The sequence below is a fragment of the Aphanomyces astaci genome, assembly GCF_000520075.1.
Source record: "Aphanomyces astaci strain APO3 unplaced genomic scaffold supercont1.30, whole genome shotgun sequence".
Classification (NCBI taxonomy): Eukaryota; Oomycota; class Saprolegniomycetes; order Saprolegniales; family Verrucalvaceae; genus Aphanomyces; species Aphanomyces astaci.
In genome coordinates this window covers 415139-428440 of record NW_009798293.1, presented here as the reverse complement: position 1 = coordinate 428440, position 13302 = coordinate 415139, and the positions used below count along the sequence as shown (strand labels likewise).

Sequence of the window (13302 nt, the reverse complement as noted above, 5' to 3'; positions counted from 1 at the left end):
GAACGACAATATTCTCAGTGTATTTGCAACTCTGGCCATGACAACGGCCGCGAAGCACTCGTTGGCCGCGCTGCTGTCGCCAGCCCAAGACCACGATGAGTTTGACCAGGACTGTAAGCGCCTCGCCCAACTGATCAAGACATCCAAACATCTCGTGGCATTCACTGGAGCCGGCATCTCGACCTCAACAGGTGTGCCCGATTACCGCGGCGAGAACGGTATTCGCACGAAGAAGTCGCGACTCGCAGCGTCGTCGTCGAAGTCGCCACCTGTGATTCCTGATTTCCATTCGCTCGTGCCTTCGCCAACCCACATGGCCCTGTACGAGCTATATCGCCTCGGGTACCTCAAGCACATTGTCTCCCAGAACGTGGACAACCTGCATCGGAAGAGCGGCATTCCCCAAGTTCATTTGACCGAAGTCCACGGCAACGCGACCTTTGCTCGCTGCGACACGTGCGAAAAGGTGTACAAGGACAACTTCCCTCTCAGCGGGCTTTGCAACAGCGACGCATGTCCATCCATGAAGAAACCAGCGAGTGCGCGGCTGGCCAAGCGGACGCGGCACGGCAACGGGCGCTTGAAGCGCTACGTGATTGGATTCAACGAGCCCATGGACGACATCGATGTAGCCATCGACCACTGCGAGGTCGCCGACGTCGCGCTCGTCCTCGGTACATCCACGATCTCCACTGCTGCATCTAATCGGTTGAGTTTGTAGGCACGTCGCTGCGCGTGGAGCCGTTTTGCGAAATGGCGGGCGACTTTGCCAACCACTTGATCATTGTAAATCTGCAAAAGACGCTGCCGCGGCTGGACAAGCGCGCCGAGGACACGGGCGTCCGGTTGTTTGCGTCGTGCGACGTGGTTATGGCGCGGGTGATGCAGCATCTCATGGATGGTGAGACAGGGTACGTCATTCCGCCGTGGACTGGCCAGCACCCGTCGGAAATCTGTTACTTTGAAGATGACCACGGCCACACGGCCATGGTGAATGTCCTCGCAGGAAGCTCCAAGTCGACGCACTTTCCCAGCGTGTTGGCATAGTTGCAAAACAGCATCATTCAACCAAGATATATGTATTTTTAAAAAGGGAGTTATATAGTCTAGTTCGGGTCACGACGACACATCTACATCAAGCAGTGCAAAAGATGTGGAAGGACGTCAAACTGCACGTGGCCAGACACTAATCTCGTCGGCGAAGTATCAATCGACACATTCCACACGTGGGGCAACGCCAGCACCAAGCTCGACGCTTGACTGGCCCCGTCTTGGGGGGATAGAATGTTCTTGAGGGGGGACGACGACGAGGAGAAGGGGCAGTGTTGCGCCCATCGATGCCATAACGACCCTGGTGTAAACTGCTGAACAGCCATGACTTGGTGTCGATGCAGCAAACGCAAGCGGAGCCCCAGGAGCGGCGGGGTTCTGGACGTCGCTTCGTGTTGCACGTCTTGATTGCCTGTAATCGAGCCTTTCCACATCTTGAGTGTTGGATCGATGTCGTTGTAGACGCTGCATAGTTCGGCGTGGTGCTGGAGGTTCACGTTTGGGTCGTCGTCGCTGTCGGTTGGGGGGGTATTCGAGTCGACAGGCGTGACGCTGGACGACGCTTGAAATTGGACACTTGGCATGATGGAGCCTTGACTGGTGGCACCAAAGCTTGTTTGGCCCAACGTTACAGAGTCGGTGGCAAGCACGACGAATTCCTGATTGAAGTGGCAGGCCACAGCGTGGCGGGGTCGAATTTTACGCTTGATGAGGTTGTAGATGAGGACGGCGTTGGCCGCGGGTATCAAGGAGGCAGATGGTGACAGAGGTGACGAGAGCAGCAGACCCAGCGGAAGTGACGGAAGCAACGTGCGCCAGCGCGGCTCTTGTTGCTGGAAGATGCCGTTGACTACGCGGTGGAGGGACAGCGCCGTGCCAACCACGAGGCACGCTTCGAAAGTTCCACCCACGGGCAGCGACTGGCCGAACGACACTATGTCTTCGCTGGCCACGACGGTGCAAGCAATAGACGCCATCGCCAAGTACGGCTGTGCGGAAGCCCAAGTCTCGGCGGAGGTTGCGACTGTGGTGTCCAACACCACTTGCACTCGACGCGTGACATCCAACGGAACTCTGGCGTGCCACTTGACGATCGTTTGAATGGCGTCGATCCACGCTGCGGCGGCCTCGTTTGATTCGGCTTGGAACTAGATAGCACACGACAGCGCATTCAAGACCGGGGTTTTGTATGGCGGTGGTACTATATTGGAATAAACTATACAGCACCTGCACAGTCCGAAGTTGGTGCGATGGACTCTTCTCCAGATAATGAACGACGAAGAGGGACGGCAATGCGGCGGACACGGCGGCTCCCAATAATTCGTTGGTAGGAATATACCGGCGTTTCCAAGACAGACCATGGAGGTCAAGGTGGAGAGTGGTGTCGGCGGAATGGTACGGATGGGCGCAGCACGGCAACGACGCCAGCGACATCGGAGTGACATCGGTGACGGTCGACTCTCGACGACAAGCCACAGGAAACGGAGCTAGTTTGAGAGCGTGCATCTCTCGAATGCGATCACGCACGGACAACGATTTGTTTTGATTGATCGTCATCATGTCCAACGTACTGAGCCGGCTGAGGAGTTTTGGGTCAGTTTTGGTAGGTGAAGTCACCCGTGGCGATGCAACCCTGGGTGAAGGTAGCTGTGACACCACCGACTCCATGCGAACGGCGTCTTCCTTGATGGTCATCGAGCCAAGATCGCAATGGACGTAACTGACGTGGTTGGCATTTGACTCTGAAACCGATACTTATCTGGATTCGGATAAACCTTTTAACTTTGATACCTGTGGAACTCTATGCACGAACATTCTGTTAGAATGATGGTAAAATCTCATGTTGCTTGGGAGAGGGGGGTGTAGGAAGCCCGCTTAGTTGACAACTCGTAAGGTATGGATCAAGAACAGTATTTATTATTAGTGCTACACGACATCAGCACCACCATTTGTGTTAACGTCACGACATGAAAACAAGCGATCTGTTGTTGAAGTCTATGAGGCATGTTTACGACTTGAATGAGAAAATGTAATGTCTACGTAACGGTGGGTTTCTATTGGCTGAAATACCAAGATGCAAACATAGCCACCACCTATACAATCGGAATGTTGGTGGACATCCATTCTCATAGAGCGTGTGTCTTTTCGCTCGAGTATCGATCTGTCCATTTCACTATTCCTCGAGCCTCCAACAACTTCATGGGCCACCCGACGGCATTCAACTGTACCTCTACCCAAACAGCTATCGGCATCCACAGCAATACCGACGATTTGGACCTCGGGCCTCCTCCACCGGTGCACATGACGCCAAAACTGGTTCGACAGGTGGCAATGGACCTCAAGCTTTCGTCCAGGTGTCTACCGACGGAGCTCCCCGTGAAGTCGTCGCTCATCAAACGTTGTTCTGTGGGAAACGTCTTGGCAAGAGTACTTTGAACTCGAATGCGTCCCAAACGTCGCCTTAACTTATGACCGTTCGTTGCCGAAAGCACACCCCTATTTATTGACCCATCGAATGCCATTACATTATTTACTAGTAACATGCAATCAGAAGCATATCCTCACGTATGTTTGTCTTCTCGGCTCTTTAAAACTTAGTCGCTTCCCTAATGAACATTTGAGTTTGCCAATTAGCTGGACGTGCTCCCAACTTGGTACCGTACGTTTGGGCGAGATAATTCGTAACTTCCAAGGTCCACATGGCCATTTTCAGTGAAATTTTGTAGGTGATCTTATTAATATTAGATTAACTGTAAAGTCGGGTAGTTTACTGTTAGTTTTACCGTCCACAGTTTTACGGAAAGCAAGCAATGGACGTAATGCTATCAAGCAACGTTTGATTGGCTAGGAATTAGTCGTTTTTTCAGCTTACATAGTTATCTGTCAAATGTGTTTGCCCATTTCAAATGGGCAATCATCAAGTTGTTTACAGTTCACGAAATGTGTATCCAAGCAGCGTTGAAAAAATCTCTTACGTTACTATTATTAATATATGTAATAGTATGCAGCAACACACTCTTAATGGAAAGTATAATGGTATGTAACTACCGTAAACTAACGTAGGCATTCATCCCACGACTAATTGTTGGTGTGCGTCAGCAACTCGCCCATCTCCCAAATCATGATGGCGCCTTCGCTTCCCACGGTCACAATATGCTTGCGCTCGGGGCTGATCTTGACCGCGTTGATGGCTTCGCTGTGGCCCTTGCCCACGCCAATGGGCTCTCCGTTGTCGTAGTGCCACACTTTCAACGTGCTGTCGCGGCCGCCCGTGACGAAAATGTTGCCGCTCCTACCCCACACACACACAAAACCAGATGACCAATCCTATATTTAGGAGTGCTGTTGTGTATACCGTTCAATGTCGAGGGCCAGCATCTCGCCGTCCGCCGCCTCCTCCAAGATCCGAATAGCCTCGCCGTCGTACGAGTCGTAGTACGTCACGCGTCGGTCCGACCCGCACGTGAGCATTTGAGACTCGTCGGGGTGGTACAAGATACGCCGGAACACCGTCGACGCAAACATGGCTTGCACGCGCGTAAAGTTGTCCAAGTTCCACGAAATGCACGACCTATGTATGTTTGAAAGATTAGAGGCATAGTCCTTCGAACTATATGTGAAGCGATATGTTTTGTAGTTCGAATGGTAATATATTTAATATATATATATATATAGTACCCGTCCGACGAGGCGCTCACACAGCTCGAGTTGTCGCGTACGACTTGGATGCTATTCACTGGACCGCGGTGTTCCTACGGTGGTTGGCACTGGTGGTAAGAAACAGTGACGTCGGAACGATGGGGCGTGGTGGTGCTTGCTCGGTGATGTCGGAATGAACAAATCCGATATCGTCATCATCATTTGGTAGTACCTTCATGGACGCTTCCATGGTCTGGCGGGACGGCGTGATGCGCCAGACGCGGACGCGGCCGTCTTTGCCGCCGGTGATGAGGCGCCATTCCCGCTCGTGGTCGGTGTCATGACACACGGCGATGGCGGTGACGCTTTCGTTGTGCGCGTCTTGGATGACAAACTTCAATTTGCCCGACTCGGGGTAGAAGGCGCGGACCTTGCCGTCGTCCCACCCGCTCACGATCACGCTGCCGTCGACGGTTAAATCCACGCAGTTACACACGAGATTGGGCACTTGGATGCGCAGGATTTCCTGGGCCTTTCGGGCGTTCCATACGCGGATGTCCGTCTTGGAGCACGTGACAAACAGATTGGAGTTCATTTCCACGCCTTTTGACGGCGCTTTGGGGAACACGACGTCGTTGATGCTGCCGTAGTGGCAAGTCGCGCGAAGCTCGGCTTTGATCGTGGTTTCGCTGGGCAGCGTGGCCAGGTACATGTTGCTTTGGTTCGTGCCCACGTAAAACTGTCCGTGGGGCCCTTCGCTCAGCGCTGTGATGCCCCCCTGGAGCTTCTCGATGGGGCCAGTGGGGATGGGGGTCGACTTGATGGGGTCGGTTACCCCCCCTGGTAGGAGCACGACGAGCGATCCGTCCCCCGCGCCGAGAAGCAGGAAGCGCTGCTGGTTGTGTTCGTGCACCACGACGGTGTTGATGCCTTGGCTGAACCGCTCCTTGGTCGTGCGGTTGTAGCGGGGCTTTTGAGTCCCCACGGGCGGGAACGCGCAGTTGGGTTTAGTCAAATCGCAGTCGAGGATGATCTCGAGCAAGTCGCCAGTCTTGGTGCCGACGTATGCGATCTTGTCGTCGGGGGAGATGGCGATGGCCGACATGATGCGCTTCAAGTTGCCCAAGTTGGCGCGGAGGGGGTGGAACTTGCGGTGCTTGTGGTCTACGCGCCACACGTTGAACGCGTAGTTGCCCCCCGTGATGAGCAAGTCGTTGTTGTTTGCGGTTCGGAACGAACGCACGACCAGAGTTGAGTCGTCGCCGGCCGGGGTGCCTACGAGACATATCATATTCAAGTTTTAAAACAACCCAAGCCATAAGAAGAGCATGACCAACCACAAATAGGCTCGCCAGTTTCCATGTTCCAGCACACGAGCGCGTTGTCGTCCTGGCCGCCCACCGTGTACAGACACGTATCCTGGGACGAAAATGCCATGTCCTGTACCTTGCCCATATGAAGGACAAGGCGGTACACGACCTTGTCGCTTTGGTTGGCCTTGCCTGCCATGGCTGTGATGGCGCCGCGGAGGTCCCACACGAGGACGGGCGCCTTGTTGCCCCGGCTCTTGCTCTGCTGTCCGGACGCGAGCAACCGGCCGTTGTTGGAGATGGTCAAGCACGTGATGATGTCAGTGTGGCCATGCAGAAACCCTTGGGCGTTCGATCGCAGGTCGCGAATGACGACGGTTAGGCCCAGTGAGTAGATGAGGTAGTGCCCATCGTTCGTGTACAGGACAGTGTTGTTGAACGTTCCTAGGGATGCATGATATATATCGATGTCAAAACAATAGCTAAACAAGCCAACCATTGTATCCGATGACTTTGTGGAGCTTGAGCTCCGCGACTTCCGCCATCCCGTGTGCCTGAATGGGGTGGCGACTTTTCAGGTTGTGGCGAAACCGACTACAAACCTAAAATGGGAAAGTGTAACTGACTAAACAAATCAGCCAATCATGACTGTCTATATTGATTGCTTTTAGCCAATTAAAGTCCATAGCGAGAATTCCGACATGCGCCTGCCGCAACTTCGCGTACGTCCCGCAGCGATGCGTCCATTCTGATGCATGTTGAGGTAGTTCTTGAGTCAAGCCCAAGCGCAACGCATCGACGAGGAGCTCATGTCGACGTATGCGTTCTCAATCGATCAGTTGATGGAACTGGCGGGGCTGAGCGTAGCATGCGTCGTCGAGAATGAATTCTGGCATGTTGCGGCCACTCCGCTCTTGGTCGTCGCTGGTCCTGGGAACAATGGGTACTCATCGTTACCTTTCAAGACCGCACTGACGGTCGATGTAGAGGAGACGCCCTAGTTGCAGCACGTCATTTAAAGGTAGAAGTGTCTCGTTGCCTTGACGACGTGAACCTTCTCCCAACTACATATCTACGTGGTAGCATTTCGGCTTTCTACCGGAAGTGCATTACCCAAAACCGACGGCAAACCCCCTGTACCAAGTAAGTAGTATTACACATGAACATCCATGCGGGGCTTCTCATCTACATCATGTCGATGTACAGCGCCTGGTTCAACAATGCCATGACCTTGGCATTCCCTTTGTGCCTTCCATCGACACATCGTACCATGTTCACACATGTAGTTCATGCTTCTCACTTGTCATGCAGCAGCGACTTGAGTCGCTACGGACTCGTCTTGGATGGCATCTTTGGCTTTAGCTTTCGCGTGCGGACTACATACTCTTGCATCCACCGCCGACTCACGACGCGAGATGTAGGGCCCGCCACGCGCCCCTTTCGACAACATCCTCGCCCTCCTAGCTCGCAGCTCCACTCCCATCGTATCGATTGACATTCCGTCCGGATGGGACGTCGAACGTGGTCGGAACTTCCTTGTCGAAATGTTCCCCCATCACTCAAACACGACTCCACAGGCGACCCCGACGGCCGCGGCCTCCATCCGCATGTCCTCGTGTCGCTCACCGCCCCCAAGCAATGCGCGCAGCACTTCCAAGGGCTCCACTTTGTCGGCGGTCGCTTCGTACCTCCGTCTGTTTGATACATGTAGTTATGGTTTACAACTAACCATGTCTGTGGTAGGGGTCTCGCCGCCGCTTTCAACTTGGTCTGCCCAACCTACACTGGGTCCCAGCAGTTTGCCCTGTGGCCATACATCTCCTAGTATCCCTCCTTGCCACATCCAACCCTAACCAATCAATCCCCCACACAAGGCGGGTTTACACTGCATCCCCCACCACCACCGTGTCAGTACTAGTTACCCCAACGACGACTCCAGTGCTCCTACTTACTGCTAGACAAACCTACTACTACTATGTACATAAGTTTATTTCGACCATTGGACAAACTCGCGTTTCTCACTCGTCCATCATGTCCGTGTCGCTCATGGTGTCCCCCGCCTGACGCTGAAGCCGGCCGCGGTAGCTGTTGCCGTACTTGCCCTCGCTGTGTGTCATGCACATGCCGTTCCGCTGCGCCCACTTCAGACACCCGCTCGCATGTCCACATCGCCGTCCGCCTCCTGCAATCGACCACACATGGGGTTGGTGGATCGGTAGATATATATATATATATATATATATAGGGTTGGTGGATCGTTAGATATATATATATATATATATATATTGTTTAAAGGAGCGACATGGCGAATGAAAATCGACCCAACCAAATAATGGACACAAGAAGGATTGAGCCAATCAGATTGCAGAAAACCATCGTCATCAACAGAATCAAATTAGTGTGTGACTTCAATTAGTGTGATACAAATCATCCCCAGTATAGGACCATACTATTTACATACATTCAGTATTGACAAATCGATTCTTCAAAACTGTGGACCAATGTTGGGAGAATCGATTCAAGAACTGCCAATCAAATCACGTCATGTCGAATATATTCTGCCAATCAAAACACGTTTGACCCCGCATTGGGCAAAACCACGTATATAATCTTTATAGGATCAAATCGATTCGAAAGTTATATTTGGCGAAATGACTCTCCAGTCCAACTTTAGATGAAAGGCACAACGAATTGATCGATATAGATTGGGCGATTGGGTACAAAGTTTGGGTAAAAAAGGACAACTCCAATGTCTCGCCATATTTCACAACTGGAATCCGTCCCCTGTGTGCTTACCATGCGACCGACAGTAGCCATCGCCTTGACTGCTCTTAGTGCAGCCTTCCACGCGGCACCGGACGCCGCCGCCGTGGGCTTTGCACATGCCCCGGGACTGCGCGGCCTTGGTGCATCCGTCGACTGTACACCGCTTGCCGCCGCCGTGGGCGATGCACAAGCTGCTGCTTTGGCTCGCCCGTGTGCACCTGCACACATTTCAAAGTCAGCATGCCGATTGAAGATGAGCATGACGGGAGGTACCCCTGCACCGAACACCGCCGGCCGCCGCCGTGGGCCTTGCACAGGCCCTTGGACCGAGATAGGTTGTTGCAGCCGTCCATGGAGCAGTTCTTGCGGCGATACTGCTTGTTCGAAGTGCTGGTGGGGTCTCGCTTGATATCGCAGCTGCTCGAGTCCGAATCGTAGCTGCGCCCGCCCCCGGACGTGTACCCTGACTCGACGACATGCTACATGCAGCAAGCAGCTTTTGTAAGGCACGAAGAAGCGTACGTTAGTGGTATAGTTGGTGCGTACCCCGTAGTCGTGCAGCTGGTGCGCAGGTTCTGGTTTGATCACATCCAACGTGGCGGCGGGGGGGCCTTCGTTCCGTCGAGAAGTTGCCGCCGCCGCCGCAGCTTCCTTGGTCTGGAGGCCATGGGTAACCAAGTCACGACACAGCGTGTTGATTTCGTCGACCACTTGCTTGTCCTTTTGGGAACGGAAGGCGCCATGTTGCTGTGTAGATGGGTCGTACGAATGGTGGTGTGGCTGGGATGACGCCGGGTAGAACGGCGACGTGTGGGGGTTGTTCAGGTATGGGTTGTGGAGGTGTTGTTGCTGGTGCTGCTGGTTGCGAAGGTAGTCAAATGGAGACGGGAGCAACGCTTCTTGCAGTTGCTGCAAGTCCTCCATCTTTTCGACGGGGGTGGGGCGATCTCGGGTAAAGTCGAATGGTGACGGGTACTTGATGTCCGGGGTCGGCGTCGGGAAGCGCGCGTCTGGTGTGGGGAACGCTGCCGTGGGGGTGGGGAACCGGTTTTCGGGGGTTGGCGTGCAGAGCAGGTCGTCGACGTTGGTGCGTTCGTGGACCGAGGACATGTACGGATGCATGGGTGGTAGTGGCGGCGGAGTGTGATGCTGGTGGTGCAGTTGCTGCTGTGGCGGGATATGATGATCTTGCTGATGCTGGTGTTGTTGGTGATAAGCTTGAGATTCAAAAGGGTCGTGGTGGTACGGCGGATGCGAGTCGATGTGCCGCGTAGGCTCAACCTTGACCGGGTCGGTATACGTGTCAGTAAAGGTATGCGGCTGCGCCTTGTTCTTCTTGCTGAGGACCGAGAGGAAGGAGAAGCTCTTCCCAATCTTCTCTTTGAAGCTAAGATCGCTCATGTGGATGTTGTCGTCGCAGCAGTCGTGGCCGGTCTCAAGGGTGTGTGTGACCTGCGAGGCTGTGAGGAAAACGTTGTGCCGTTTGTCCCTGACAAGGTGGTTCTGGTCGGTTTGCCAGGTAGAAATTGGCCAATCACCAAGCGATACAAACACATGTCTCAAGAAACATCCAATCAACGTCCAGGTGAGTATAAATAATTTACTGGGAACGAAACATGTTCCAAACGCGTTTGAAACAGCGTTCTGTCCTGTCCAGGTCGTCCTTTCTGGTAGTACTCCATGCATTCCGCTTGGCTGTTCTCGTCTCTATTACATGGATACGAGTGCTGGCGGGCGAGTCAAAGAGAAAGGCAAGTGGAGGCAAAGCGTATAGTAGGACGTTCTGCGTCGACGTTCTACAGCCTCGTTCTGTCCATGTTGATACCGGTACAGAGCACGCGGAATAATATGCTGTACCGCGCGGGTACTGTAATTCCCTCCCTGCAACAGTAGTACTGTTGATCAGTAATCATTTTTTAGGCGGGGCAAGTGCAAGCTGGCAGGGTGAACTGCTTGGTCTTTTCCGTCACTGTACCAGTATCATGCCCATTTACTGCGTCCGTCGCGACCAAGTACCGGTAGTACTAACGCGTCGCAGGCGGCAACGGTGTGCTGGACTCCAGGGCCCCTTAGCCCCGCAACGTCGGAACCCCCAGACCCTGGTGCTTGCTTACATACGATGCTATTCCCGTGTGGTAAGGTGACCTCTAACGTGAGGTGAAATGTTATGTTTCGGGTTGAAACTGAATTTGACTATTTGCCAAAAAGAACTTGGGTTTTGTATGGTAGCAGGCCCAGTCATATGATTAGGAAATTGGTCATGGAAACGTCTGCTTCAAATTCGCATTGTGCACCCAGTAGCCCCGCCACAGCAAAGTTCAACATGACGAACAACAAGTTCTTAACTTACCAGCTGTCATACTGTATCGGTAGCCCGAAACGTTTCCAACTTGCCACAACAGCCTGCGCTTGAATTGATGTGGGGGATGAGAGGCATGGATAGGCCTGCACATCTCGTCTGGCCATCAACTGACATTGCGGGGGGTTGCATGGCAAGTCCAGAGTAACGTTATGTACCAGGTACACTGTACTACGTAGTAGTACATGCATGCCCCACGCAGCAACGCACGTGCCAAGTTCTGGCCACACAAAAGCAGCATCGTTCTGATTGATTCTGAAAGGTTGTTGGTAAGTTAGACGGAGATCTTCATGTGGCGTGCGATGATGGTTGGTGCTGCCTAGTCCACGATCCATAGCGACGGCCGTTTCATGAGCTTGGGGTGCCGACTGGACCGGCGACGGCGGCGGCGATTGTGCGAATTCACAACGCCAGGCACGTACGAAAAATCCGTGTTGGGCTTCTCCGACAGCAAATGCACCGGACACGCTGCTCGAGTGCCAATGTTGTCCATCACGTCCAAGCTCACGTACGATTGTTGACGCTCCAGCACTAGAGGAACGTGCAACTATGAGATAAGTTCGGGTTGTTTTGGCAGCCACGTGGAATGTCCAAACATACGTGGCTCGCCGGCTTTGGGCACCCACCGCCGCGGGCGGCAGTTGGGGCGCGTAAATGTAATCAGGTCTTCGTGTTTGACTTTGCACTTTTTCGGCGACGACCCCAGCCGCATGTTGCTCCTACATGGCAGCAATGAGCTCCAATTCCAACTGGCTCCCGAGTAGTGAGTCATCGTTGCTAAACAACGAGTACAATGCAGTAAGAAAGAAACGTACACTCGAGTCGACGCATCCAGTTGCACCTTGGTACGCTTGGCCTTGTCCGATCGCAAGAGGAGCTTCTTGATGTGCGATGCCAAAGTGGACATGCGGGCCTGGTGGTTTTGAAACTTTTTCTTTTTCTTGCGCAGCGTCGCAGGGGGCTCGGCGACGACGATCACGGGAGGGGACGCAAAGGACACGCTCGAGGACCGCCGACTCAGCGACCGAGGGGACGACGAGTGGGTTACGAGGCTCGGCTTTCGGCTGAGGGGGGTGGGGGCATCGGGGGGCTGCAGCTCGTCAAGGCTGTTGACCCGACTCAGCGACCTTGTTTTCGGGTCCACGACGCTCAGTCGCCGCGGCGACGCTGAGAGCTGGACGATGCTGCTTCGGTTCAGTTTCTCCACCACGTCGCTCACGCGCTTGGCGTCGAGTTCTTTCAAACTGGGCTGCCGCCGCACGCGAATGCGCGATGCAAACGATCCCCCTCTCAAGCACCGCTTCACTTCGTGGATGGGCAAGATCGTCACATCTGTCGTCGGTTCGGAGCAAGACCGCGGGGACTCCATGTCTTCGTTGACGTTCTCTTGAATCCGGCCGAGCGAGCTCGGGGACCGCTTGATCGGCGATGGTTTGGCTAGTCAATACCCACGGCGGCACTTCATTACCATGGGAGCGACGCGCACGCGTGTGGATTAGGCGTACCTGACAACACGGGGCTTGGAGGGGGGGTGATCAGGGCTGCTGCATGATACTGCTGCGACGACGGGGAGTAGGGTGGCTCGTCGTCTTCTTCTTCTTCTTGCTCGTTTCTCGACTTGTTCACGTTGAGTTTGGCTAGCGACGACAAGAGCGCGTTGAGCAGAAGCGCGTGTTCGTCGACGCCCTTGGGCGCTGGGTCTGGCTCTTTGTTGGGGAACGACGGGGTCGTTGCAGAAAAACGCTGCTGTTGTTTGGTGGGGGACGGTGTCAAGTTGAAGCACGCTAGCAAATCAGCTACGACAGGGGGGTATTATAAGTATCGAGACAGAATACCCCCCCAACGGGATCGTGGTGGTGCGGGTACCTACAGTACCTTCCGTGAACCCCGCGCACGCCGTCGATCCCCCCTGTGCGACTTCTTCCTTCATCTTTTCAAACGCCTTTTGAATAGCGTCCGACGATGCGGGGGCCACTTGACACGGTTGCATGACGCTCTTTATCGGGGACCCCCTTGGTGTGAGCTTGGTCGGCGACGAGTCGCGGAACTCGAGGGCGTTCACCCTCCCCAGCGTACCCGAGTACATCGTCGAGTGGTTGTAGCGAGTCGCAATGGAGAGCCCGAATGCCAACTGACTGGGAGTAAATCCAACATGTCTGGAAGTGTGCCGAGGGTATA

General features: G+C 54.0%; 6 protein-coding genes across 10 annotated transcripts; 2 read left to right on the top strand and 4 right to left on the bottom strand.

Moving 5' to 3' along the window:
* The first annotated feature begins 3 nt into the window (after positions 1-3).
* On the top strand, positions 4-1213 carry H257_10828 (hypothetical protein). The gene is made up of 2 exons (XM_009837512.1): positions 4-674; positions 722-1213. Exons 1-2 carry the CDS (start codon positions 38-40, stop codon positions 1045-1047), a joined length of 963 nt encoding a protein of 320 aa, XP_009835814.1. The 5' UTR covers positions 4-37; the 3' UTR covers positions 1048-1213.
* Positions 1131-2746, bottom strand: H257_10827 (hypothetical protein; the record flags this gene model as incomplete). Its single annotated transcript, XM_009837511.1, has 2 exons — positions 1131-2198; positions 2278-2746. Coding segments are annotated over 2 exons (1537 nt in total), but the record flags the coding sequence as incomplete, so codon positions are not given.
* A 1259-nt stretch (positions 2747-4005) lies between these two features.
* H257_10826 (hypothetical protein) lies at positions 4006-6594 on the bottom strand. Of its 4 annotated transcripts, XM_009837507.1 has the most exons (6): positions 6496-6594; positions 6027-6443; positions 4922-5964; positions 4729-4802; positions 4406-4621; positions 4006-4342 (listed from the first exon to the last, which is right to left on the bottom strand). In XM_009837507.1, the coding sequence occupies exons 1-6, from the start codon at positions 6542-6544 to the stop codon at positions 4129-4131; spliced, it is 2013 nt and encodes a 670-aa protein (XP_009835809.1). In that variant the 5' UTR covers positions 6545-6594; the 3' UTR covers positions 4006-4128. The 4 variants fall into 4 exon arrangements, with proteins under 4 accessions (XP_009835809.1, XP_009835810.1, XP_009835811.1 ...); XM_009837508.1 differs by having other exon boundaries at positions 4006-4621; XM_009837509.1 differs by lacking the exon at positions 6496-6594 and having other exon boundaries at positions 6027-6495.
* A 92-nt stretch (positions 6595-6686) lies between these two features.
* On the top strand, positions 6687-8006 carry H257_10825 (YjeF family domain-containing protein). The gene is made up of 9 exons (XM_009837506.1): positions 6687-6721; positions 6767-6942; positions 6987-7020; positions 7083-7142; positions 7206-7264; positions 7311-7368; positions 7421-7523; positions 7577-7691; positions 7743-8006. Exons 1-9 carry the CDS (start codon positions 6701-6703, stop codon positions 7822-7824), a joined length of 708 nt encoding a protein of 235 aa, XP_009835808.1. The 5' UTR covers positions 6687-6700; the 3' UTR covers positions 7825-8006.
* H257_10824 (hypothetical protein) lies at positions 7691-10242 on the bottom strand. The gene is made up of 4 exons (XM_009837505.1): positions 9312-10242; positions 9039-9244; positions 8796-8983; positions 7691-8181 (listed from the first exon to the last, which is right to left on the bottom strand). Exons 1-4 carry the CDS (start codon positions 10164-10166, stop codon positions 8018-8020), a joined length of 1413 nt encoding a protein of 470 aa, XP_009835807.1. The 5' UTR covers positions 10167-10242; the 3' UTR covers positions 7691-8017.
* Positions 10243-11092: 850 nt separating this feature from the next.
* On the bottom strand, positions 11093-13266 carry H257_10823. 2 transcript variants are annotated; one of them, XM_009837503.1, is made up of 5 exons: positions 13000-13266; positions 12630-12920; positions 11940-12561; positions 11725-11843; positions 11093-11655 (listed from the first exon to the last, which is right to left on the bottom strand). In XM_009837503.1, exons 1-5 carry the CDS (start codon positions 13208-13210, stop codon positions 11444-11446), a joined length of 1455 nt encoding a protein of 484 aa, XP_009835805.1. In that variant the 5' UTR covers positions 13211-13266; the 3' UTR covers positions 11093-11443. The 2 variants fall into 2 exon arrangements, with proteins under 2 accessions (XP_009835805.1, XP_009835806.1); XM_009837504.1 differs by having other exon boundaries at positions 11093-11843.
* Positions 13267-13302: the final 36 nt, after the last annotated feature.

Bases quoted from the DNA above. Each gene is read 5' to 3' on its own strand.
- H257_10823 (XM_009837503.1), bottom strand. From the start codon at position 13,210: ATGTACTCGGGTACGCTGGGGAGGGTGAACGCCCTCGAGTTCCGCGAC. The intron at 12,562-12,629 runs GTACGCCTAATC...GGTATTGACTAG, and splicing joins TCCAAGCCCCGTGTTGTCAG to CCAAACCATCGCCGATCAAG. The intron at 11,656-11,724 runs GTATGTTTGGAC...ACGTTCCTCTAG, and splicing joins GCCCAAAGCCGGCGAGCCAC to TGCTGGAGCGTCAACAATCG.
- H257_10826 (XM_009837507.1), bottom strand. From the start codon at position 6,544: ATGGCGGAAGTCGCGGAGCTCAAGCTCCACAAAGTCATCGGATACAAT. The intron at 6,444-6,495 runs GTTGGCTTGTTT...ATGCATCCCTAG, and splicing joins CAAAGTCATCGGATACAATG to GAACGTTCAACAACACTGTC. The intron at 4,622-4,728 runs GTACTATATATA...AAACATACATAG, and splicing joins GTGAGCGCCTCGTCGGACGG to GTCGTGCATTTCGTGGAACT.
- H257_10825 (XM_009837506.1), top strand. From the start codon at position 6,701: ATGCGCCTGCCGCAACTTCGC. The intron at 6,722-6,766 runs GTACGTCCCGCA...ATGTTGAGGTAG, and splicing joins TGCGCCTGCCGCAACTTCGC to TTCTTGAGTCAAGCCCAAGC. The intron at 7,692-7,742 runs GTCTGTTTGATA...TGTCTGTGGTAG, and splicing joins GGCGGTCGCTTCGTACCTCC to GGGTCTCGCCGCCGCTTTCA.
- H257_10824 (XM_009837505.1), bottom strand. From the start codon at position 10,166: ATGAGCGATCTTAGCTTCAAAGAGAAGATTGGGAAGAGCTTCTCCTTC. The intron at 9,245-9,311 runs GTACGCACCAAC...TGCTGCATGTAG, and splicing joins ACCAGCTGCACGACTACGGG to CATGTCGTCGAGTCAGGGTA. The intron at 8,182-8,795 runs GTAAGCACACAG...GGTCGATTGCAG, and splicing joins TGGCTACTGTCGGTCGCATG to GAGGCGGACGGCGATGTGGA.
- H257_10828 (XM_009837512.1), top strand. From the start codon at position 38: ATGACAACGGCCGCGAAGCACTCGTTGGCCGCGCTGCTGTCGCCAGCC. The intron at 675-721 runs GTACATCCACGA...TTGAGTTTGTAG, and splicing joins CGACGTCGCGCTCGTCCTCG to GCACGTCGCTGCGCGTGGAG.